At 43.2% G+C, this 26,072-nt stretch overlaps 1 protein-coding gene across 1 annotated transcript in view; it reads left to right on the top strand.

The window, feature by feature from the left end:
* Positions 1-26,072, top strand: part of LOC147733283 (SITS-binding protein-like) — a 1,106,372-nt gene that overhangs the window by 250,495 nt on the left and 829,805 nt on the right. The window contains exon 2 of the mRNA XM_086957841.1: positions 1,985-2,156. Within this exon, the coding sequence (XP_086813967.1) occupies positions 1,985-2,156 (172 nt within the window). The remainder of the gene's footprint in view (positions 1-1,984; positions 2,157-26,072) is intronic.

Below are 26,072 nucleotides of genomic sequence, written 5' to 3'. Positions count from 1 at the left end.
GACAGATGGAAGGGATAAGTTACTGTCAGCCTCTGATCATTAGAAAAAATCCCATCGAGCGTGTGCCCCGCTCGGTGGGTGGATCCTTTCACCAATTGGGTGAGTCCACAGGCTGACATAACTTCCAGCAGGGAGAGAGTATCATGAGCCTCCAGCAGCTCTAAGTGAAAATTAAAATCACCTAGAATAGTAAGATTTTGGCGACCAAAATAAGGTTCCAAAACCTGAAACAGTTTCAGCCCAAAATCTGCTCTGGGACCGGGGGGACGATAAACCAAAATCCCATTGAACGCGGGATTAGAAGAGTCGGACAGGGAAAAGTATAGCACTTGGAACACATCCTTGGGGTCAGAGACAGGTATGGTGTGGCATTGAAACCTGTCTTTATACAGGATAGCCAGCCCACCACCAACTCGGCCCATTCTGTCCTGGCCTGCTAAGCAGTAACCCTCAGGGACCGCTTCGACAAGATCTGGACCTGAGGAGTCTTTAGCCCATGTTTCAGTAACAAAGACCCAAGAGGGTTTCCTTTCTAATATGAGCTCCTTAAAAACCATATTATTTTTAATGAGTGAACGAGCGTTAAAAAGAAGACAATTTTCACTCGACGCACTGAGTCCCAGCGGAGAGCAAGGCTCCAAGGGAGAGGGGGGGGGTAGGTTGGGACCCCCCGAATCTACCTGAAAGCAACCACACCCCAAGGGTAATAGGAAGTCTTCAGGAGTGCTCCTATGGAAGCAGGGTGCTAGTGGAGGTTTAAGCCGTAATACATCCTGTAAAGAGTATTTCGATGAGTGACGGCCTACCTTATACTGACCTGTAGTTCAGCGCGGACGGGCGCAGACGGGCTGGACTCTGGCGTGACTCCGGCGTGGCTGCGGCGAACACGCTGCGCGCCATTATGCCCTGTTTAAGTAGAGCTCTAGCCAGTCCTCCTGACTGCTAGAGCGGGAGAATCCAGCGTTTCCCTACACCCACCCAAGATGGCGCTCACCAAATCCTAAGCGCGAGGGACCGGCCTGCCAAAGTAGCGGTGAGGAACCTATTAACGTGCAAGAATGCGAGCAGGGGTTTAAAAGCAGGGGAAACAGTGTCAAAATGAAATAAAATAAATGGACAAAAACGGGATTAATTAAAAGCTGAAGGTTTCCTGAAACGAGCCTAGCTGTATTAGTGCATTGATGATTTTGTGCAAATCATTATCTTGGAGTCAATGCTATTGCAGTTCGATGCTTTAAAATCTACATTTTTGTACTGCACCCCTACCAATAGCTTAACACACCATCCATCTCCATATCTGAATGTCCCAGCTAACTCCTTGTCACAGTCTTTCCACCATGCACAGTGTCTGCCTTTACCCATCCTTTCTCTTCTTTGCCATTAGCTCCTGCTCAGCTGCAATTACCTTATTCCACTTCCCCTCACTGCATATTCCTGGCCTGTGTTTTTCTGTGCTCCTGGACGCCCTGCTCGCCCTTTTCTGCCTCCCAACTCCTCCCACCCGCTCCCCCTCCAGCCCTGTTTCTGCCCTCCACCCCCGGCCAATCAGATAGTAGCAGAATTGAAAAGCCTGATTGGGCTATGTCGCATATCAGATTCATTACAGCGTGTGCCTTGCTTTGCGACTCAGTGATCATTACGGCCAGCAACTGGATTGTGGTGTATTTTTTCAACAACAAAAAAATCCTCTCTTCGAAGGGAACAAACTTGGACTGAAGAACTGCCTTCCGTTCACTGGCACCCCCACGTTTGTTTCGGTTTATGAAGGCTGCAAAATATACGCCCTCCGCCACTTGGCTGCCACATCATATTTGCAGTCACGGCACTGCCATGTTTGCAACCTGGGAGGTTCTAAATGAAGGTGCATTGCTCTTGTAGTTGTCTCTGTAACTTTTTTGAACCATAATGATATTATTTTCAGAAGAGTGATTGTACGGCATAGTCAGTCTTTTCTGTCACTAATTAACTTCTGTCTTTGTTCCAGAATTGCTTTTCAATGCTAAACATTTCGTGGTACGGAGGAGCAAGCCTCGGTGCTCAGCATTGGCCTTTAAACAATGTGAATATGGAGTTGCAACCTTTTGTAATCAGCGATCTAAAAAGAAATCCTGCAGGGTATGGATCCGTTTTAGAGAGATACTTTTTAGGATCAACAGGTAAGAAAAGAAGAATACATTTTTTCCTTCAAATTACAATATTGCATTCTGTATGTTTTGCTATTGGTAGTGTTCATTATGTATGTATTTATACAGTAAAACTTAATTAGTAATCAGTTCAAAACTCATGTCACCGTCCTAGCTCATGTAAACTTAACACCAGTTATTTAACTTATTGTTTCATACTATTTTACTATACTGTTAGTGTGACAAATTGGGTTAGTGGTTAACTGGGGTTTGAGCCCTGGTCAGGCAGCACACACAATCCTTGTCAGGGTGAGGCACAAAATAAACTGAGATTAACCTGTGCTCAACCCTCTGGTAGCTTAGCAGAGAGCTGTCAGGCTTAACATAGAGGCAATGTGTTTATGCAACACTTCCAACAGTAAAACAGTGAAAACACCATAACAAAAATTATCACACGTCTAGCTACAAAAATAAAATAAATAAAATACGACCAAAATGACACAAATCTAATTAGTAGCACCGGAGATATGAACCTTTAAAGAATTTCGGTACAAATAGCGTCAAACAGCACAAAGTGCCAACTCAGGATATCTGGTTGTGCTGGACCAGGTTAAAGTCACACTTTCAGACTGACTGCGATGGAGTGCAGGTTGGATACAGTCACCAGATTAGGCCAGATGAAGTTTGCCTGTTCAAGTTCATGGCAAGAGTCTTGTTCAAGTTGAAGATGGCCTCAAGGAGTAGGGAGAGCGTTGAGGGAGGCTGTCGGCAAAGCGGGAAGAGCCAGGCGGGCGTTGCTGGAGCTTCTCATTGGTGTTCCCCGTGAGTGGTCGATGCTGGGATGTCTGGGATGACACAGGTATGAATCCCGGGTGACCCTAGGCATAATTATCACCAAACAAAATATAGCTCCTCAATGGGGGCAGAAACTGCACCCCTCCCCAGAGATTGGAAAAGAGACATTGACTGGTGTATGACTGCAGAGAGGGTGTTGTATGAAAGTAGAGGTTGACTTAAAAAATGGGAAAAGATTTGGGGCAAATAGAATGGTTATAGAGGTAGTCCATGTGCCGCCCCGTGGGGCTGTCCTTGAGGTTTTGAAATACTGTTAATTTGGTTTCTGACCTCCACCAGACTAGAAGTGTGTTCTAGTAGAAGGACCAGTTCACAGTTAGAGAGTACTGTTTACACTTGTATCTATAAGTGCCTATTGTGGTGTACAACTATGTTTTGCTTAAGTACCTTATAAAAAGATGTTTTAAAAAAAAATAGGAATAGGAAGGTAAAATGTCTGGGGATAACCCTGCAGAAACGGCCTAGCCCAACAGTTAGCCGTTGCAGTTATGGTTCTGTAAATCTTCAAATAAATATGTGCTTTGTGCTTAACCTCATGCGCGCTAGCGGAATTCCGCTCGCATGCTGAGATTTTTCAAAACGCATATTACGTGACGAGCTAGGCTCGTCATCAGCGTGCGAGGAGGCTACGCCATGACGAGCCCAGCTCGTCATCAGCGTGGAAGGGGTTAAGCACATGAATGTCGCTAAATTGACTGGATGTGTCCACCATGTGCAGTCAATTTTTCGTAGACTTATTGGAAGGTTAACCTTTTGCAGGTCTGGATCTTTGGGCAACCAATAATTTGTAGAGCCTTGACTTAAAGTTGTTAATCATTTCTTCTATAAGAATGTTGTAAGCTGCTGACATTTTTTTTTACTTGAAATACAAAATCTCTCTGCAGTGTTATTCGTGTTTTGTCTGCTGTATGTTTTCTTCACAGGGTCCTTGTTTCCATTTTGACTTTTCCCCATCTTTTGCACCCCTTTTTATGGTCTGCCTTGCCAGAGAAGCTGTTGTCAGACAATTATGTGAGAATGAGAATCACAAGGAGAGCAGCTTTGGCTCCACCCATAAATTAGGTACCAGTAGTACATGTTTTGATTGGGCAGAAACTTCCATAAAAAAGTGCTTGCCCTCCAAGCAGCTGTGATCACTTTTTATATTTATCCAGCTGCCTGAGCATGAATCTTCTAGGACTAACACATGGCATCGTAATGCTATTAAAATCTTAGATAACTAGATCATTTATGGTGTTTTCTCTGACAGCAGCACAGATGGAAAGGGGTTGTTCATTAACCTACATGGATTTTTAGGTCTGGTTTGGCAGCGCAACTGTCACTTGTCCTTATTGGACCAACAAAATAGAGCTTTTAAAGTCCTGCTGAGAGTGGGATTTTGGCCCCACCCACTTGTTGGTCCCCTGGAGTACAGGATTAGATTGAGCCAGATTTGCGTTTTCCACTAAGAAGACTGCATGTATTGCACATTTTGGCTTGTGGCAAAGTTTATACTCGATTCAGGAGGACTGAGTTGATTATGGTGGTAAGCCATGATCATGGCTATAGGCATGATCTATTTATTATGAAATGTAATGATAAAGGCGCTGGGCCTGACATATTTATTGTGAAAAGCATATGTTAAAAACGAGAGGCAATTAGGTGTGGATTGTTATTACTCTATATTAAAGCCTACGCATAGGTATTTTGTTGCATGGAATCTCACAGATTACGGCAGTCGGCAAGGGTTTTGACGTTGAACAAACCCTGGCGGAATTCTTGTTAGGTGCTGTTAAAAGAATATTGTTTTGCAAGCTGTATTTTTCTGCATATTTTTAATTTTATAACAGTATGCATGATGGTTACCAGTTTATGTGCTTTTGAATAGGCCAGTGTTGGGTAAAGTCAAAAGCTGATGTTCAAGGATAATGGCTTCATCCGTTAATAACGAAAAGCATGCCAGATTTCATAGGTTTGATCTATTTATTTATTATGAAACATTATAATAAAGTAAATGTAAATGTAGTTGAGCTTATATAGCGCACAGCTACCCGCAGTGGGTGTCCCGGCGCTTGCTTAGGGAACCCGTCCTGATATTCCCCTGTGTGATAGCCCCAGCGGGTATCCACAAGGTGAAAGTCAGGCATCCCGCCGCGAGGGGCCGTTGTGGAGATTAAGCAAGCTATTGCCCAGAGTCGCAGAGTGTGAACCCGTGAGTCGAGAAGGCACCGGAGCGAGAATTATCGAGTCCGTGGAATTTTTAGCCCAAGACCCGCCGAGGCGGGGAATTGAACCCTGGTCCAGGACCGATCTCAGCTTCCGGGTCTGCCGCCTCTAACCCCTGAGCCACACTTCTCCAAAGTCATTAGGCTTATTGTGAAAATCATGTGTTAAAGACAATATGCTTTTAAAGATGTATTGTTGTTACACTAGGCTAAAGTCTGTAGGTATGTACTTTGTTGCATGGAATTTCAGGTTACTCGAGTAGGCTAGGGCGTTGGTAATCTTCCCGAACAAACTGTGGGGAAAAAAGATATGCACAACAATAACCCTTACTAGGCTCGCTTTGGAGAGATACTATTTTACTTTACTAAGGGAAATTTTGTGTACAATTTACTGTTATGGCTGTACAACAGATGATTGCCTTATGGAAAACTTAAACCCAGTACAATGGGCTTAATTTAGGTACGGTGACAAGCCAATGGGGGAGTTTCTTGAGTTTGCCGCCACTGCCAAGAGTCAATTCAGGCAGCAAGGAAGGAGAGGGGACACCTTTGGACTCCACTGCCGCTGAAAAAACGCCACAGAAGCCGCCGCAGCCGCACTGGGACTACACTTCCCAGCAGCCCCAGCGGCTCAGTGTCACTGACGCCGCAACACCGCGCCAGTAGGCGCATTTAACCGGACCAGCCCCCCGCGTCGCGGGACGCGCACGGGACGAGCCGGGCCAAGCCCAGGCCAAGGGCGGGTCCGTTTAAGCCCGTTCAAGACTGGACAAGGACGGGACGGGCCACCCCCCTATTTTCTGCCCCCGCCATTCAAGGTCAGTGATTTTTGGCAAAGTCTTGGTGTGTTAAAGCCTGCAGGTTAAGAGTATAAAGTAGCAACCCCACCACATCAAGCATGGCTACCTCGCCAAACGCAGGATTAAATGGTAGGAAGTCCACTGGAGGTTCATTAATGGGCACCCTAGATAACTTTCTTATTAGGTATCGTCAGCTTTGGCCAAGGATATTGAACTCACAAAAAAGAGACTATCCCTGGACACTCCTTTTGACAAAAGATCTTCTCTGGGAAATCTGGCAAGGGCTAGATCGCCAATACATCAACAGGCTGACTCTCAGGGTACGCTTCCTCCTTCGGGGGTGGAGGAGAGAAGCTTATCACCACAGCCAGTGATCATCCTTGAAACAAGTGCGAACTCCCCTAGGGGTATGGGTTCTCACAGCGCTGGAAGGAGAGTCCCCTCCCCTAATATTAAAACTCGTTCAGCCTGCCATGCAAAATCGGGATTTGTTCAGCAGGAGGTGGGAGTGCTAGCAAAAAGAAAACGTCTCGGGCACAAATGCAAGGGGGGAGGAAAGCAAAAATTTCCAAAAATGCTGCACCTACTGAGTATCCTGTTGTTACGTCATTCACTAGCCCTACTCGGCCTGTATTACTTGCCAAAGAGGGGCATAGTAGTCACCGAGTGACTGTGGGGGATGAAGCACAATTCGATTTGGGTCCATTGTTTTGGAAAAGACTGGAGGGCACTTTTAAGAAGATATGTCTTCCAATATATGATCGGCTGGACTCTATTGAAAACAGACTGGTGTGCCTCAAACTCTCGCTTGCATCAGTCCAGAAGCTGGTGGGAACCCGGACCAGTGCTCCAATCTGTTTGCAGAAAACAACTATAGCCCAAAGTTCAACCGAATCTAGTATTGTTGGAGCTGTAACAGGGGGTGTTAGCTCTACTCAGACAGCCACCATGGTGTCCAGTGTTGTACCCCGGGCTCCTACTTTGACAGGAGCCGTGAACATAGCTTTGAGCAATTGGACGCAACAGGTAGATGGGAGTAGACCTGTAGCCACACAGCAAAAATCGTCTATGACGTCTAATGCACATAATGTAGCTACCTTACCCAATATTGATCTCCCTCCTGAATCAGCCCCCTATGTGGTAGTCCTGGTGGGGGTTCCCTCATTGACTCAGGAGAAGCGGAAGTCATATGTAGACCTTAAAAATAAGTGTACCGTCTGGCTTAATGAGCATCAACCACTACCGATTAATATACGTGCAGAAATTCTGTTTGCCAGGAGAGTGAATTGGTTAGGTAGGAGTTGTAAGTCGATGGCGGGGGACTGTGATATCATTAACTTCAGAGACTGGAGGTGTGTTAATCACATCTGTAATTGGCCTCAAAATGACCGGTCTCCCGGGATACAAGCATTCCCCTTATACTACTTATATGCCCCCCCCCCCCCCATTCCATACAGAGGGATACTTTTCCACTGGGAGAGGCTTTTAATCCTTGCCCCCTTGGGGAACATTAGACTGTTCAACAGATTCGAGGCTTTGTCGGGGCTGGGGGATTGCGACTGACGGTACGTGTCTCAAAGTCCCATCTTGAATAGCACAGCCTTAGGAAATGGGGAGGATGTAGAAAGGAGGGTAGGGCAAGTAACCGCCCAGGGAAGCAGGCATGAAGGGAATGGTGGTTGCAGGTAAAACATCACATGTGTAGGTACTGTAGTGGTGGCTAAAATGGAGCTACCATTGGCAAAACAGAATTTTGCATACCAAGCCCCTAGTGTATCTCCTGTGTTGGGAGAACTTGTTCTTAGATCTGATGGGTCAGTATGCCAGATATCCTTTATTTCCTGAAATGTGGCGGGTGTGGGGCCCAAACTTAACTCACCTGTTTGGATGGAATTTATTGACAAATTAGATATCTGTCTTTTTCAGGAGGCTTGGGCGGTTGAACCTGTGTTTAAAGTGGGCTATTTGAATTTTTTTGTCCCTGCAGTCAAAAGACAACCGGGCCGTCCTATGGGTGGACTAGTGGTATGGACATTCTTGCTGTGAGACTCAGCTTTCCATCGAATTTAAAAATTGATATTTTTAATGTCTATGCTAGGGGCCTACCAGGTGGTAGGAAATCCGATTTTGTAACAGCTCTGGAAGCATCGATTCAAGCCACCCCTGCTAATGTACTGCCACTAATTGCAGGAGATTTTAATACCACTTTCGAACCAATTGGACTTAATGATATGCATCTAACAGAGGATGAGGATTGTAGTTGGGGAGTCCCCCAACTGGATATTAAACCTATAAGAAAATGGACAGAGGCCGCAATTCAGATGAAGGGTCTCTGCATGGGGAATCAGTTGAGGGCTGCTAATGGCCAAACATTGTCGGACAGGATAGGCAAGAAAACCTTCGATAATGGTGTTAGGGCAAGTAATATAGATTACTTACTTGTTCCCCTTCAGCTGTGGTACACTCTTCGCGATATGGAGGTAATAGCCCGCATCGAGAGTGACCACAACCCCCTGACCGCGCTGTTCAACCTGGACCTACATAAAGTGGACGAAATGACTAGGGGATCTATACCGCCTGATTTAGTAATAACAAATGATGAGCTCCACCTTAAGTGGTGTCAAGTTGCAGAGCATCAGAATATTATGACTGATATTGAGTTAGGTTTGGAAGGTGTGCTAGCAACTATGGAGGTGGATATAGCGCATGGGTCCTTGTATAAACCTTTTATGGAAGCCCATGATAACTTTTTCATCAATCTTAAAACATACTTCTGTAAACCTAGTCAAGGAAATAGAGTCCATACTCAAAAAGTGGAGAGTTGGTATAATGGCACCTGCCGACAAGCCAGGGGGGAGCTGGGCAAGCACTAAAAACTAAAGATTCTAGTAAAGTAAAGGTGGCTCGAGCAAACTATAGGCATAAACAGTGTATTGCCAAAAAAGCATGGGAAGAGAGTAGGTGGCAGGACCTTAAGGCGGCATGCGAGTCTAAGAATCCAAAAACTTTTTGGAATCTTTTTAAATGGGACAGGCGTGGGCACCGTGAGAGCCCTCAAAATAATGTTGCTCAAAGCTCATGGGTTGATTATTTTAAGCCACAATACGCTAGAAGTGAAGTTGGCAGTAGTGAGGGGACTTATGTCCACACCTTTTATAAGGAGGCCGCCTTCACTATAAGAGAAGTAGATAGGGCGTTAGATTTAGTGACTGAGGGACGCGCCCCATGTATGGATTGTCTCCCTGCCGACATATTCATAAATGATAAAAATATATGGCGGTTTTACATTATGTACCTGGCAAATGCCATAGCTCAAGGGATGGAAGTTCCTCATTCGTGGAAAGGTGCTGAAATAGTACCTGTTTATAAAAAAGGGAACAAGTCGTCAGCAGGCAACTATAGACCTATCAGTCTGATTGACTCCATCCAAAAAATTATGGGCCGGCTGGTATTGGGAAAAATCCAGACCTGGATGGATGAAGATAACATCTTGAGTCACCTCCAGGCTGGATTTCGACCCAGGACCAGTACGATGGATCAGGTCTTTCGGTTCATTATCCTATATTGGCGTACTGTGGTTTTGGAGAAAGGTACTCTTTATGCCGTATTTGTTGACCTAAGGGTGGCTTTTGACCTGGTTCCACGTAATAAGTTGTGGCGAGTCCTGGAGGAGCTATTGATGGCCCCTGAGTTGTTGAGCTTGATCGTTCGCTTACATGAGGACACGTTCGCTCGGGTTCGGTGGGGACGCCATGGCAAGGTTACGGAATCCTTCCCTGTAAGCGGGGAGTGAGGCAAGGTTGCGTCATGGCGCCTGCCTTGTTCTCGCTATTTGTGAACGGGGTGGCGGATTTCCTCTCCTTGGTCCAGACCGATGCCACTGTGATGTCTGGTAAGCGAGTTCCGATTCTCATGTTCGCGGACGATACCTTGATAACCTCAAAAATGCCAAGTGGGCTTCAATTCTCCTTAAAGCGCTTTGAAGACTTTTGCTCGGACCGGGGCTTAGAAATAAATACAGCGAAAACAAAGTTTATAGTCCTTACTGACCAAACACCACCCAGGCTTGCTAAATCTTTCAGAGGGAACATATATATGAATGAATCCCCGCTAGAGCGGGTTGAGGCCTTTACTTTTCAGGGGGTTATCCTCCAGAGAGATCTGGGATGGACTAGCCAATTAGACCTTGCAGTGTTAAAACATCACCAGCAGGCAGGTATTCTTCTGAAAAGGTTTAACACCCCCGTATCAAAACCCATTAGCCCATTGTTAGAGATATACGGAATGAAGGTGCTAAGTTCGGCCCTTTGTGGAGCTGAACTTTGGGGGTTTGAAAACCTAAGAAATTTGATGGTAGCGGAAAACGAATTTTTGAGAAAAGCAACTAGCGTTCCGCAGAGTACCCCGTTGACACCATTAATGTGGGATCTGGGAAAAAAAGCTGTCCGAGATCTTGCTTCCCTACGACCGCTACTGTATTGGCATAGGATATGGACCACAGAGGAATTACAGCATTATGCGGGGGCCTAAAGGAAATAATTGCTAAAGATTCTTCCCATAAAATACATTGGCTGAAGGCTATTAGGTCCTTGTTACTCAGCCTGGGAATGGGGGAACTTTGGGATGACCCTGCAAATGCGATATTCCCTTCCAAAAAAATCCTGAAGGCAGAGTATTGGGAGATGGTTAATTTAAAAGCATGTACAAAGGGTCTTTCTTTACATCTAACAGGTTGTTTTCTGGAATTTAGGCCCAACCGAAGCTGGAATTATATTGGGATGCCATAGAGAAGCAGTATGACTCTATTTCCAACTCAGAGTAGGCACCCTTCCAACAAGGTCATTTACAGCGAAATGGGCAGGAGAAAACGACAATGATAAATGCCCTAGGTTCAGGGACGAACAAGAGTCTATAAGTCATCTTCTCTTTTATTGTCCCCTTTATGTAGCTCCTAAATCGATGTGCATGAAACCTATTTGTAAATTGATTGGCACCCGCAGACATGAAGAAGAATTAAGAATTTTATGTACTGACCCCAGTCCCCCAATTGCTATAGCTGTGGCCAAGTTTTTAAAATGGGCATGGGTAATTCGGACAAAGCAATTACGGCAGTACATTGAGAATCTAACATTCATCTACTTGAATTAGCTTTAAATATAGGGGATGTATCCTTTAATTGGGCATTGTGTTATATCACCCTGGACTATATACATTGATGAGTTTTATGGATTTTATGAATTTAAGGATATATGACATTCGACAATAGACCTTCGTAGTTTAATCTTTTTTTAAATATTTATTGCATACATTTTAATGGAATTTTATATATTGGGAAATGCGTATTTTATGTACTGCTTTTATGACTTAATTGTCGAATAAAGTTTATGAATGAATGACAAGCCAATGATGAAGGATATATGTCTGATTGGTAAATACTAAAAGTTAGCATAAATGCAGTAGGCCTGACATACTGATTGCAAAAAGCATATGTTAAAGTATATATGTATTTAAGGGTGGGTTCTTATTACACTGTGCTAAAGCCAGTAGGGAGGGAGGTTGCTACATGGAATCTTACAGGTTACTGTAGTAGGCAAGGTTTTTTTTCCAGTGAATCACCTGAACAAACCACGAAGATAGACAATATGGTAATCCTTATTAGGCTCTATTGGTGATTTTGCATTGTTTGACAACTATATTTAGTACATATTTGTAATTTTATGAAATGAAAATAACATTTATAAAGCGTGACAATCACCCGAGGGTATCTAGGAGCTAAATTAAAGTATTCATGAAAGTTGTCTTGAAAAAGGCTTATGTACCAATGCAGTAGATCTGAGTTGCTTATGGTGACAAGGGAATGATAACGTTTATAGGTATAATTGTTTAGAATGAAAAGTTATAATAAAGGCACTAGGTCTGACCTATTGACTGTGAAAAGCATATGTTAAAGCTGATAGGAAGATTCTTCTTATTCTGTACGAAAGCCTACAGATAGGTATTTAGTTACATGGAATCTACCATGATTACCATACTAGGCAAGCATTTTGGTACTGCTGATCCCCTCTGATAAACCATGGGTATAGATTTGTACTGTCAGAACCCTTGTTAGCCCTCTTAGAAGAGATATCATTTTACTTTGCCAACTGTCATTTTTTGTACTACGTAATTTCATAAATGTACTTAATGATTGCCTTGTGGGAAAAGTTGAGCTCAGTACAAGAGGCTTCAGTTGTCTATGATGATAAGCCATTGATAACATCTACAGGTCTGATTGGGTTAGGAAAATATTTCTGTTGCCATTGGTCTAATCTGCTTAATATGAGAAGTTATGATAAGCCCATTAGGCTTGACACTTTGATTGTGAAAAGCATATGTTAACATCAACAGTCATTTAAGGAGAAGATATGCACTTTAATAATTCTTGCTAGAATCTCCTCTTAGATATCTGTAAGGATGTTGTAATAGAAAATCATTACATAATAAATGAATCCTGGAGGAAACTGGGTTGTTAGTTGGGGTTTAGAGCTCCACTTAAGCAATAAACACAATCGTTGTCAGGGTAAACCAGAAAAGTCACTAAAGAAACCCTTGCATAACCCGCAGGTATCTTGGCACAAAATCAGTCAGACTTCACTTAGAGGCAATGTGTAAAGTATTCAAACAGTAATAAAGTGAAAACACAATATAAGTAAAATTTCAAACCAATTTAATAAAACAGAGTACATTTTCATAAATAACATGACGCCAAACTTACAAAAATCCAAGAAGCAGAGCCAGGATTCAGAATTTTTAAAGTTTTAGATAGAAAAAACACAAAAAGCACAAATCAACACTTGCAGGTATCTGGTAGTGCTGGACCAGGACTAAGTCACAAGTTCTGGTCAACCAAGATGGAGAACTCGGCTGACGCAGTGACGAGGTTCATAGTAGTGAAGAGTTTACCTTCTCTGAGTCCAAGTCTATGTGAGAAGCCTCACCTGGAACTTCGTGTTGATGTAGTCCGAGAGATCGTTGTCGGTGCAAGAAGCAGGCTGGAGCTTCACATTGGCAGTGAATCACTGTTAATTTTGTCTGCCCCCCGCTCTCCCACTGCTTCGGATCCCTGCAGCAGCCACTGAACTTATATGCATTGAAAAGGAAAGTGAAGGCAGGGCCCCTGGAAATATGCGATTGCGTAGCCAAGAGCGATTTTTGCATGATTATAGATTTGCTGAATTTGCCACATATTCCATCATCTGCCACATAATCTGTAGATTTTAACAAATAAAAGATTTTCTTTCTAGCTCAAACGGTTCAAAAGTTACAAAAAATGCAGTGATGTGTTGATGCACAATGGAAGACCCTTTGTAAAGCTGGACTGGTCACCTTTATCTTGCTTATTGCTATATTTAGGTGTGAGACTGGCACTAATGAGGTGCAACCAATGCCCATACAGTGTTACCGAGTTTAAAAAATGATGCAATAATTAAGTAATATTATTACAAAATTTGCTGTAATATGCCCCATGATTTGTGTTTTCTTGCCGCATAATTTACTCATCCCAGATCCCTACTTTGGCCCTCTCCTGCAGCATAAGTCCAGTGGACCTGGATATAGGCCTGGCAAAAGGTCTATTTTACCTGGTTGAAATGGCAGTTTAAGACTGCACTACAGGCCGGCTTGAGATATGTTTTAGAAGCTACTTTAGTGGGTAGACCAATGAGTGCTACAGCCCACAAGTAGACTTTAATTTACAGGCCCTGGTTACATGTATTACCATTTACTAGAGACTTATAAGTAAATGAAAAGTACCAATCAGGTGCAGGCTAATGTTACCATGTTTGAGATATGTTTTAGAAGCTACTTTAGTGGGTGGACCAGTGAGTGCTACAGCCCACAAGTAGACTTTAATTTACAGGCCCTGGTTATATATATATATATATATATATATATATATATATATATATATATATATATATATATATATATATATATATATATATATATATTACCATTTACTAGAGACGTATAAGTAAATTAATGAGCCAATCTGGTGCAGGCCAATCTTACCATGTTTAGAAGGAATATCACAAGCACTTTACTACTGGTGAGTAGGATTAAAGTGTGCAGAGTCCTAAAAGCCAACAAAAACGGTTCAGCAAGGGAAGGCTAAAATTAGGGGTGAGCGGAACTCGCAGAGTTTTACTCCATCATAAAAACTCTATGAGATTCCATGGAGGTCAACGAGTGGGCAAAATTCAGAACTCATGCCGATTCTAGGGGCCAGGAGCTTGCTCTGCACTGTAAAATAAGTGCAAACAACATCAGGCGGCGTGCTAGATGGCACTGCTTCTTTCTGCAGCTTGAGTAGATTTCCTACTCGAGCGGCAGCTTGTTCAGCATGAATCGTCACAACCTGCCGCGACTACCCGCCCGCATTGAGAAAATCTTGCCCGGTGGCGTTCTAGTGCCTTATAGTTGTGCTGGGGATGCAAATTCTTGCTCGTACTTGCCAAATTAATGTGCACAAGAAGAAACTCCGTGATACTGTAGTGTAGTTCCTATATTCCCAATAGGCTCTGCGCATTGGAATAATATATCCTGTAGCTTAGACGTAGGATTGAGGTCTACTAGGTCTCTACCGGTTATATTAGACTTAATTGTGAGTGCCAGCTAGATCAGAGGTCACTAGAAACTTTCTCGAATAAACAAGAAGGGATTAGTTTCTGACAACCGCATGACAACTTTCTTTCCCAAGAATAAGAAATCAAATCTCTAGAGTTGCGGAAACAATAGATAACTATTTCACTCAGTCTATCGTGCATGCTTAGTTTCACCAGAGGTGCAAGAGGAATAGAGAGACGGGCATTTACAATAAAAAGGTATTCATTGAACAGTCTTCTTTCTCAAGCATTGAAAATGAACTGCTACAATAATAAAGCTTACTATGAAGTACAATGCATACAATACGAACAGTATTATAAAGTAGTACTGTAAAAGCATGATATGGTTTCTAAGCCATAAAGTGCATAAAATGTATAAAATACATAAAATACCTACAGTGTTAAAAGGATGACTAAAAGTACTCAACTGGTGCTTCTAAATACGCCTACCCCGGTGTACCTAACCTATGTCTAGTACGAGGGAGGAAGTATAAGAGGAGTAGCTTAAGTTTTAGGAGTTCTCTGCCAGGAATCTGATTTCAATAATTCTCTAAGAGGTCTAATCATCTCCGTACATTTGGTTCTAGAATGAAGGAGGTCTTGTATCTCGTTCTCGGGACTCAATTTCCCAGATACCCACAAGGGTAGCCTGGAAACACTGGAGCTGGATTTCTCGGCATGAGAAATGACAGAGTCTCGCAGTGCGTCTGCTGGAGGGTCGGCTTCCTTCGGCACTTGCTGCTGCAGGGCGTCGGGCAAGTAGATAGTCGATCTGCTCCAAACCACTGTGTGTTTGTTTAGGCAAATCAATGCATATTTATACTTTGAAGGTGCGGAGTTTGACGCATGTTTGGACTTAATAACGACACTCAAAGGCTCATTTCTTGGAAAACGCCGGGAGTTCTAGAAGAACTTAATATTCAAGCAGGGGGAAGTCCTGGGCTGCTGAAGGTAGGTTTTTCCAAGAAAACGTTGTTAATTCTTGGAGATTAGTGGAAGTATCCATGCCACTCCACGATTTTAAGTTCAATAAAGCTAACCTAGCAAGCACTGAACCTATTTAAAGCTAGTGTTTACAATCCCACCCCAATACATTAAATGCATTTGAACTGGGTATGCAGAAAAAATATTTTTAGCATTTCTACAGTACACAAATGTAATCATGAGATTACATTTATGAAAACGTCTCTTAAATACAGAAGAAAAGTCGAGATCATTTCATAACATAACATGTCATAGCAATCTTTCTATTAATAGGGACAAGGCCAAATAGTTCTTTTAGTCAGTCTTCAAAAAATGACTTTAATTTCTTGTTCTCTAGGAATAGTTCAAGTTTAAACAGATTAGTCTGTGCCAAAAAGTTCAATGTTTTGGAAAGAGAGAAACAATTCAATTTGTTGTAAAAAATAGAGTTCCAAATGTTAGAAGTCTTTGTTTTTAAAAAATGAAGGCAGAATTTCAGAGTTCAGAGAACACTGTGTGCATGATTCAAAAGTTATTCTCGGTGTCAGGAGAAACATCAGGTCGTCTAGGCTGGCAAAGAAATAGTCTACCACAGTAGGTGAAAGTGGAACCACTTGATCTAGCAGACCAAATGTGCATAGATGAGAAGCATTATCGTCAGCGCTTGTTGCCGCGTTAGCAATGGTCATATCAGATGGTACCTGTGTGCCTGGTGTTTCTCGTACCTCACCCTCAGTTAGACTTACTGGTGAGATCGCAATGAATGCCGTCATCAGGATTTGTTGCCGTTGGGGACAACACAATGCATGAGTCGTTACCGGACCTAGCAAGGCGTCGAAATCCAACGGCAGGACTGATGGAAGTGTAAGACAAAAGTCTAACACGCATTCCTCTCCGCAAAGCAGGCATCGTAGAACAGGTAAGATGCAATCTTGCCAGATTGGTCTGAACGAGGGAAGCCATGTCGTATTCAGATCTCTTAAACGAGCCAAGCCGAAAATCTGTGTTATTCTCTCACGATACCTCTGGGCACGGACCGTTTGTTCCATGAGGTTCTGGGTATCGCGGGTTACTGGACTTGCCATATCGCAGCAGAAGAAATAAAAATAGTATTCCTGCTACGAGTCCCAAGATGAGAGGCAGGCCGCCGAACACAGAGTGCACGAAATTTGGAAAAATGCAGAGGACTGCTTCAAATGTTGCTAACAGTCCAGAAAAAATCATCTTAAATACATGTTCCGATGCCACTGGTAGGAATGGAATTGGATTTATAGAGCGCATGGCTGCCCTTGAGCGTCCCAGCGCTATTGCTGCCACTGGTATCAGACATGTTTAAGATTTGACTTAACATTTCTGCAAAATGTACAGGGCAGTTTGTTGATAATAATGCATGTATCACTGCAGATGTCCTTGCAGCTTTCAGATCATACGTTTCTTTTGATTATGTCAGTGGCACAGATTTTAGCAAAAGAATTGACTTTAGTATGCTTAAAGTATCAATTTGTATAGAAGAGATATTCAGTGAAGGCCATATTGCCGTCTTACTGTCTGACTTGCGAGTTGGATACAATACTAGCATACAACAAGTGACCATGGACGACACACTAACCAGATAAACATTTCCTGGCACCATTCCATAGCAGCTGTGATCATTCAACATAACGAAACTGCCATTGGATAGCTGCCTGAAAACAGGTTCTATCAGTGTGGAGGGAGTACCGTGCAGGTGGCATGAAAAGTTATTAGCAGAACCATCACAGGCTCCGTGTAAATTAGTACCCTGGCACAGAAGTGTACCACTTGGTGAATTTTTACAATTTTTCCCACTAAGGAATACTTCTTTCCCCTTATTCCAACATTTGTGTGTATATGGTAAAGTCCATGTTGACTTAATGTATTCTTTACCCAACCTTTCATACAGGCCTTCTGGTATATGCTGTAGACAATACTGAAATTGGAAAATCGTCACTGGAATCATGATGGTGCCATGAATTATCCATTCTAATACAGGTTTCTCAGAAACTGTCCATGGTAATCTTTCCAGTTTTTCAATGCTCAGCACCGTATAGTCTGCTCCACTTTGTGCCAAAGAGATTTGTAAACACAATAAACAATGACGTTGTGGCACGTAGTCTGAACACAGATTTTGCAATGTCCAGCCTAGCTGCATTATAGAACGTAATTGAGACTGGCCATGTTGTAACATTAGCAAGTCTTGTTCCATTATGTCAATTGCAGAGGATACAATGCTGTCCAATGAATATATTCTGGAGGACAGAGTAGTTAACCCATTGTCCACTACAGAGAGAGCCTTCTCCAAGTTAATATGATCAATTTCTCGTATTCTTTCTGCAGTTTCTAATTGTGTTAATTTCCAAGCTTCGTTGTACGCAGCATAGATACCGGTGTATATGAAACGTTCTTGCCGTGGTTTGCGAGGTCCCAATAAGAAATCTCGCAAATCATTGCTTTCTTTAAGTAAACTCAAGTGTTATTTAATTTCTGGAAGTGTAGAAGTTTTCAGCCATTCAAGGCATAGTTTCCCTACACTATATGTTGTTACTATCCCTGGATGTTGTCTCTGGGAGTATCTTGGATCTGGCCTGTTAAGAATTAAGCCCTGTGTTTTGTTCAGGAATCTATCTTGACAGTTATTGGTGTCTGTGGGCCAGATTAACCATTTTTTCCAATTCGGACTAGTTCTATTCAATTTTAAAACATATTGTACGTTTATCTCCCCTTCTGTGGTTTTGTTTTTTTCAGGTATGGGCTTTGGTATAGACGGTTTATTTAGATCTTTTATTTTTGCTATGCCAAGACAAGATGTTTGTTGCACAGTGTCATTTAAAAACATTATTTGTTCAGGTGTAATGCAGGCTCTGACTAAAGCTTCCAAACCTTGCACCTGCCATTCTTTTGTGCCCCAGACAGTTTTTGTCTCGATGTTGTCTTTCCAGAAGTCTTAACCCAATGTGGACAACTTAGCATAAAAGTTTGCAGATTAAATTTGTTTGGTATTGGTCAACATTGTTTTCAGTCCTGTCTTATTTACATTTTTGGAATAAAACGTTTCTGGATCTGTAACATTAAACCCTGAGAAGTAAGGAAACTTTTCATAAAATGTTTTAGAGCTGCCTTTTGGTGGTGTTGGACAATGTTCCCATTGATTATACATAAAAACTTTTCTAGGGCTTGCAGATTTGTGCAAATAGTGATGCAATTAAAACAATACATTTGTTCATAGTCTGATGACCCTTCTAAATAGTCATGTTCAGTATATTTCGCAGACATTTCTAAATCTGACATCATATTATTAATTGTCTCAAAGTCCCAATCATCAGAGAATGTGCTGGGTGTTACTAAGTCATTCAAAGAAACCTTGAACTGATGTGGAATCCTCAGCATCTCTACCGGGCCATAGATATCATAATCAGTTCTATCCCATGATATACCACCTGGTATAAGGATGGCTGTGATGTTTACTGATGACAGTTCTCTTTTTCCAACATGTGATGATTTGTGCGGTTTTAAGACCAAGTTGATTTTCTGACTTGCTGTGTCCATTGTACTGTATTTTCCATCTATCATTTGTCCCAGGCTCAAAACCAATATTAGCCAGAGCAGGAGGAAAAATGCACCTAAACCAATCCAAAATTCAGTCCATGGTGAAACCAGATATATATTTTCAAGTTCATGAAAAAGTTCTGTCGTTTTGTCTTTGAGAGTTTTCTTTGTTGTTGTATCTTCAGGTTCACTTGGATCCTCAGAAAAGTTATCAAAGTTGATGAAATAGCCAGATGCAGTTCTGTCAATTGTTTGAATGGCATCAGGGTTTGTTGAAATTGCTGGAACTGATTTCTCCTTTGTCATGTTAGTGTATTCAGGTGCTACATCATTGTAGACTGGTGTTTCTAGTCGAACAGATATTTGGGTCTCAAGAGGCACGAGTTCCATTGCTTTATTGCATAGTCCTTCTTTTCTTACTGCAGGTTTATCAAAGGTGATAAGTCTTTCAGTTTGAACCTCTTGGATTGTAGCAAGATTTGGCTGTCTGCTACATCTTGGGAGTCCACTTGGCATAATACTTATTATTGGCCACATGTTGTGGTTTTACCAGGTCGATGGACACGACTCTGTTCTCCTTTTTACCAACAAGGGGTGGTAGTACTACTGATCTCGTTCCTTGTATTCTCAAGATAGGTACCGCTTTTCTGTAAGAAGGCCCAAATTCCTTCATCACCACTATCTTTTCCCTGACTAGATCCCCAATCTTTGGAATCCAGACAGGTCTTGCTCGGACAGGTGGTTTATCTTCAGTGGCTGTTGGATTTTGTGTTGTGTTACTCAGACTGTTTCATTCAAATCCTGTAAGACAGCCAAGCGATCTTTGATATCAAAGAGTTTCTGTTCTACCACTGAAGTCTGACAATAGAGATCCTCGATCATCATTCTTATACCAAATAGTAGCTCATAAGGAGTGATTCCCCCCAGAGAATTTCTTGGCAGATTGTTAAGACAACGTTGGACACTTATTAGATGTTTGACTCACCCATCACCCAAACCTAATACCTTTGCTGTTATGGATTGCTTTATGTCACGTTTTTTTCTTTCCACTACCGCATTACCCTCAGGATGGAAGGGACCAGAATACCGCAATGCAACGCCCAAACTAACCATGGCCTCCTTGTAAGCTCGAGAGCTAAACGCAGGGCCCTGATCAGAATGTAGCCTGCCGATTGCGTATGTGCCGATAAAGACTCACAGATCCTTTATAACAGTTCTGGCGTCAGCCGAGCTCTGGGGCCATAACCAAATAAATCTCGTCCTAGTAGTTGTGGGACCGAATTTGTCTGTAGGGCCACCTGCGGGTAGATAGCCTAATGCTGTCTAACAGAGGTGTCTGTATCTGGCTGGCTACTCTGTAGTCAGGTGACTGGGGCGGTTCATTACTGCGATCTCTATTGTAGTCTGGGCAATTAATTGCAAATTCGTAGCTGTCCAAGCTCATTCCTGGCCACCAGTACACTTTGTCTAATTCCAGTATGGAATCTATGATCTTTTTTTTTCTTCTTAAATTTTTGAAAACCTTTATTGCACAGTATCATTAAACAAGTACGGGCCTACAACCATCCGGCCGGCCTCGACAACATTTGGAGCACATTTGCAAACAATAAGGCAACTCAGTAGTATCTCAAATCAAAGTACTGTCAGTCCGGGTTACACTGGAGGTATTTGCACTACCGAGAAGCAGGAGAAGTTAAGGTTAATTTAAAAAAAAAATTCTTTTTTGTGAATCATATTGAAACAGTAGAAACTAGAAAGGATCAGAGTCAAAACGATCCGTACAAGACTGAAGTGGGCGACTTCCATCAAAGAAATCCAGCAAACATTAAAGCATAATCAAAATGGCGGCACAAGGATATCGCATAAGAAGTGACAATCGCACATTATATCGTGTGCCAATCGCTACCCACCCCACATCGAACCACTCTATTGACCCAAGGAAAGAAAGAAATAGAAAAGAAGTGAAGAATAAAGAAAAAATAAGGCCCATAGAAACTGAATCGGACAAAAGAAACCCCCCCCCCCTCCCTACCCCCCACCCTACACGCATGCAGAGGCTACGGCCTACCCCCCCCTAGCAGTGTGCCTGTCGCCCAAAAAAGAGTACCCGAAATAAAGAAGGAAGAAAGGAAGAAGAAGGAAACATGTAAAACCGGAGGAGGGCCAAACGTATGTGATCGAAACAACCAACATGGACATTCTCGGCCACCCCTCCCCCAACCCCGAAGCGATGCATAACCAACGTCCGGCTCCCCCGTCTACCCATCACAGTCCCAGCAATGCAGACAACAGTAAGCAAAAATGAAAACATCTTCAACCTTTTCCCTTACGATCCAATGTGCCGACGAGGTACAGTGGTAAAGTAGCCATCTGGAATGGTATAAACTGCCACAATGACCACAACCGAACAGGGCGCTGTCCACCAAGATCTGTCCAATGCAAAGCCATGTGGCCTACGATTGTACACAAAAGGGCAACACCCAGCAGTAATCCTCCAAAGTGAAACAGCCAAAGCATAAGCAGCATGCCCAGGATACGGTAGCGAGACTCGCCAGTAGATCCTAAAGAAGTTGCCAGACATGGCGTCCAAAGGCGAATCCCCTGCCACTGTACAAGTCCAGGAATCCCATACCTCTCCACCGCCGTAACAGGCAGTATCGCGGCGGCATTCAGCTCTCGCATCTCCAGCGCCTCCATGTATCTCTGGACAGGCAGCTCACTGTAGCAGAACCCAGGGTGTGGCGAAGCGCTCTGCATGCGAACACCAACTCGGCCAGTCGAGAACGCAGGCAGAATGGCGTCTAATCGGCCCCCCAGGTCCTGGGCATTGTCACGCAAGGCAACTCGCAAAGTACCCAGGCCGGCCAGAATATCCCCGATCTTCAAGGACACCTCAGGAGAAGAGGAATCTGCAGCTTCCCGCATGTAGGGCTCGCAAACGTGTGATAGCCTTCAAGCCTGTCCGCCGGCATCATTTGTCAACAGCCGGTCGTCCCATCTGTGCCCTGACGAGCACAGCCAGGTCGTGGGGACAGGGGCAGCACACTTCATTTTGACACCGCACACGGTTGCAGTGCAGCGTCGGCCATCAGAAACACACTCAGCAACAGATCGGCTCGTCAATTCCAAGTGCCGAGCGCCCAGCTCAAAATGGCCCCCTTCACAGCGCTGGAGGACGAAAAGGCTCTCAAAGCCGTCCAGAGGGAAGGATACAAATGTATCGCTGGTAGCGGCGATGTCGTGCAACCGTGGAGGTTGAGGGGATTGGATCGCTCGCTGCAGCGGAAAACTCAGTGTGGCAGCCGCTCTCTGCCGGCCAACTCCGCCCTGCCTTCAGTGGACGCTGTAGTCGTAGTCAGGGCCGGCCGTCTCCGAGAACAAAGACCCGATCACCGCCATTAAGCACCAGAAAGGGAACAAGGACGCCCTGTCGCTTCTGTCGCAGGGAGCATGCCGGGGAGCACACCGTTGGAGTCAGCATCACTTCACGGTTCCAATACCTCGACACCATCACAGGATAGCTGGCAGGATTAATAGCGGTATGGAATGAAAACAAGCTGGTCGGCGGAGCCGAGGGTTTAGGCGGCCATCATGGTTGCAGGCTAGGCTCCTCCCCTCAATTTATGATCTTTTGATGTCTTAGACCCTCTCCTATGTGTGCTTCTTGTATCAAGAAAACTCTCCTCTTCCTTTTTGGAATTACTCTGTCCCCCACTCCAGGGATTCGAGCAAAAGGAACGGAGTTTGCATCAATTATGTATGTATTTCCGATTGGATAGTTTAGAGGTAATGCTGCATGATTGCCATCCATTGATGCTTTTACTGCTAATAGCGTTTCACCATCTATCGTTCTTTTTGAGCGTTTAATTGTAGCTATGGAAGCCGCTTGCACAGCTGACTTTGCGGCTTCATCAGCCAATGAATTCCCTGCAACGGGAACGCCATCACGTTGATGACTCAGTGTATGTATCACGTGAGTCTTTTGTAGTTCTTTCTGCAAAAGAACTACTTGTTCCCAAAGCAACTTATGCTTGATTGTGCCACCTTTAGTGTCTTTGAAACCGTTTTTAACCCAGTTCTGCAAGTATTCATTGTAAGATTGAACACAGTAATACGAATCGCACACTATAAGTGTGGGGAATTCACGATCGGTATTTTCAACCGCCATCTTGAAAGCCTGTAGTTCAGCTTGCTGAGCTGTACAGTCTCCGAGTGATTGAGTTTTTGTGACCATAGGTCTAAATTTGCCTTGGCGCCTGCGACCTTTAACAATCGCGCACGCAGCACTATAGGCTTGTTTACCCCTAATTGCGGGCTGTACTGATCCATCTGTATATATTATACAGCCATAATGTTCAAGAGGAAGAATTTCGGTCGGCAGAGGACATTCGTGTTCATATTGGAGAAATTCTTGTGTCTTTAGACTAGGGTCAAAAAAGTATTGAACGTCTGTTGCAGCAAGAGAGTTAACCCATTGTATCCATCTCAGATTTAAAGCTTTAGAATTAGGAATGCTTACTCTTGTCACTGCCTCTAAGGCAGGTACAGGTGTAACGATCATTATGCGTTTACCCTGCACTAGAGCTCTCTCTTTTGCTACAGCAGTTTGAACCGCTGTCAATTTTCTCTGAAGAAGTGAACTTCATTTCTGCTTGTGTGTACAAGTGTAATTTGTAAGCTATTGGTACCGTATCTCCTTCATTAAAGGTTAGGTACGTGAATCCGCATCTTCCTGGGAGGATTCGGATTACAAGGTTGCGCACGTTTTTGCATGTGTCTAGTTTAGTTTTTGCTAACATGTTTGTTTGGACTGAACGCAAAGTTTCTGTGTCTGTTTGAGTCCAATGTGTTGGTTTAAAATCAGGTTTGATTAATTCGTACAGAGGTTTAACCCTCTCTGCGTAATTCAGAACGCAAGGTCTTCCAAAATTCAGGAAACCTAGAATTGACTGTAAGTTTTTCAGCGCCCTTGGAGGTTGGAGCAGCGCACATTTCTCTAGAAAGTTTGCTGCTAGGCTTTTGCCTTCACTTGACAACTCATATCCCAACAATATGACATTGAGGTGGGCAATTCTTGATTTCTTAAAATTGAATTTATACCCCTCAGAAGCGAACCCAAGTATTATGGTGTTCACTCTTTTCAAGTGCTTGTCCAAGTCGTCATCTGTAAGATAGATGTCATCGACATGAGATAATGCCTCATCATCGTACGTTTGGACACCGGTACTCTTGCTGTAAATAACCCTGGGTTATTCTTGAATCCTTGGGGGAGACGACAAAATTGTCGCTGTGTTCCAAAATTGAGAAAGCGGTCAAATGCCTGCTTTCTGGTGCAATATTTTGACAGAAAAATCCATTTGAAATAGCTAATGTTGTTTCATATTTTTTGCGCACAATGTTATTCATCAGTGCTGCACTGTGTGAATTTTGTACTGCAAATGTTTTGCAACAAGAGTTTAAGTGTCTGTAATCCAATACTAGACAATATGAATTGTCTGGTTTCGATTCAGGAAACAAAGGATTGTTCATAGACGAGGTGCATGTTTCAATCACCCCTTGGTATTCAAGTTGATTTAAAATCTACCTGACCTGTTTTTTAGCTTCTTGCTTAACTGGGTACTGCCTTTGTGCAGTGAGCTGTTTTTTTTTACTGGATTTTATACTGCGTGATTTTTACATAATGCTGGAGCTTCGGCTACTGCCCATTTTCTGGAATTTGTATATTTTTTATGAATTGGAATGTGATTAGAGAAGGCTGGCATAATTATCTCTTCGCCATGTGGGCACTCCCTGACAATTTCAGGTGGCCAGGCTTGTTCAGCTAGAAGAATGTCATAGCCCTTAGAGAGCTTCTCCCAAAAGAGTGCTCTTATTTTTCTAGTTATGTCCCCCTCCATCCGGAGTGTTACTTCATATAACTTATGGGGTACACTAACCCTGGTGTCTGCAGTTTCAACCTGAATGCATGCATTCAAGTACACTGTCTCCAGATGCTCCTTTAGGGATCTTGCGAACTATGGTTACTTCAGGTGCGCTGTCTAGCATTGTCTGAGCCCACTCCCCGTTCTTGAGTTGTGTCCTCAAGATCCTCGGCATGTCTTACTTTTATGCTTGCTACCTTCTTTTTGGAAAATTGAGCTTTTTTTACTTTGGTGAATGGGTTCCTTGTCTTTGGACTTGATGTGTTCTTCCTTGTGTTCTGACCATCCTCTTCTTTCCGATTTCTGCGAGGAAGTCTGAAAAGATCGAGAGGGACGTGTGTCATTATCTTGATATCTATCAGGTTTTCCTAAAGTATCCCTATTTCTAAGGGTGTATCTTTTTTCAGAGGGTTCCCATTGGGGAGACCTACCTCCCCGTTCAGGAGGCCTAACTCTCCTTTGGGGAGACCTTCCTCTGGGCTCAACATTTTTCTCTCTAGGAGGTGTCTGTTTAGTGTTCTCCCACTTCTTTTTAGGAGTACTGAGATTATTTTTAATAAACACCTTTTCAGGATTTTCTGTTCATTCAGGTTTTACTGGTTTCCCACCCAAACTATCTCTACCTAGTTCTTCATATGATTTTTCAGTAATTCTAGCAAGTTCATATGGTTGGTCTGCTATATCGGTTTCTTTTAACTTCTGGTAGCAGGTTGGACTGTCAATTTTCAATTGAACCAATTGTCTATATGCTTTTGTTAATTGTTTTAGTTGAGCTAGAAATTCTCTATTTGACATTTCTTCAATGTCAGGATGTGGTGTATAGCTGGCTGGTACCGGCCATGTAGCTCCTGGTCTACCTAGTGGACCGAGCCTGGTAATGTGATTTTGATGTTTTAGGGTGCCATTAAATCAGAGCTGATGCTCTTGGTAAGTTAGAGGAATTTCAACGTCCTCGAAAGGAACGTATTCCGCTGGAGGTTCCTCTACTTTGTAGTAGTGG

The sequence above is a fragment of the Lissotriton vulgaris genome, chromosome 2_1 (genome assembly GCF_964263255.1).
Source record: "Lissotriton vulgaris chromosome 2_1, aLisVul1.2, whole genome shotgun sequence".
Lineage (NCBI taxonomy): Eukaryota > Metazoa > Chordata > Amphibia > Caudata > Salamandridae > Lissotriton > Lissotriton vulgaris.
The sequence above is the reverse complement of the archived record's forward strand: the minus strand, read 5'-3'. Positions and strand labels throughout refer to the sequence as shown.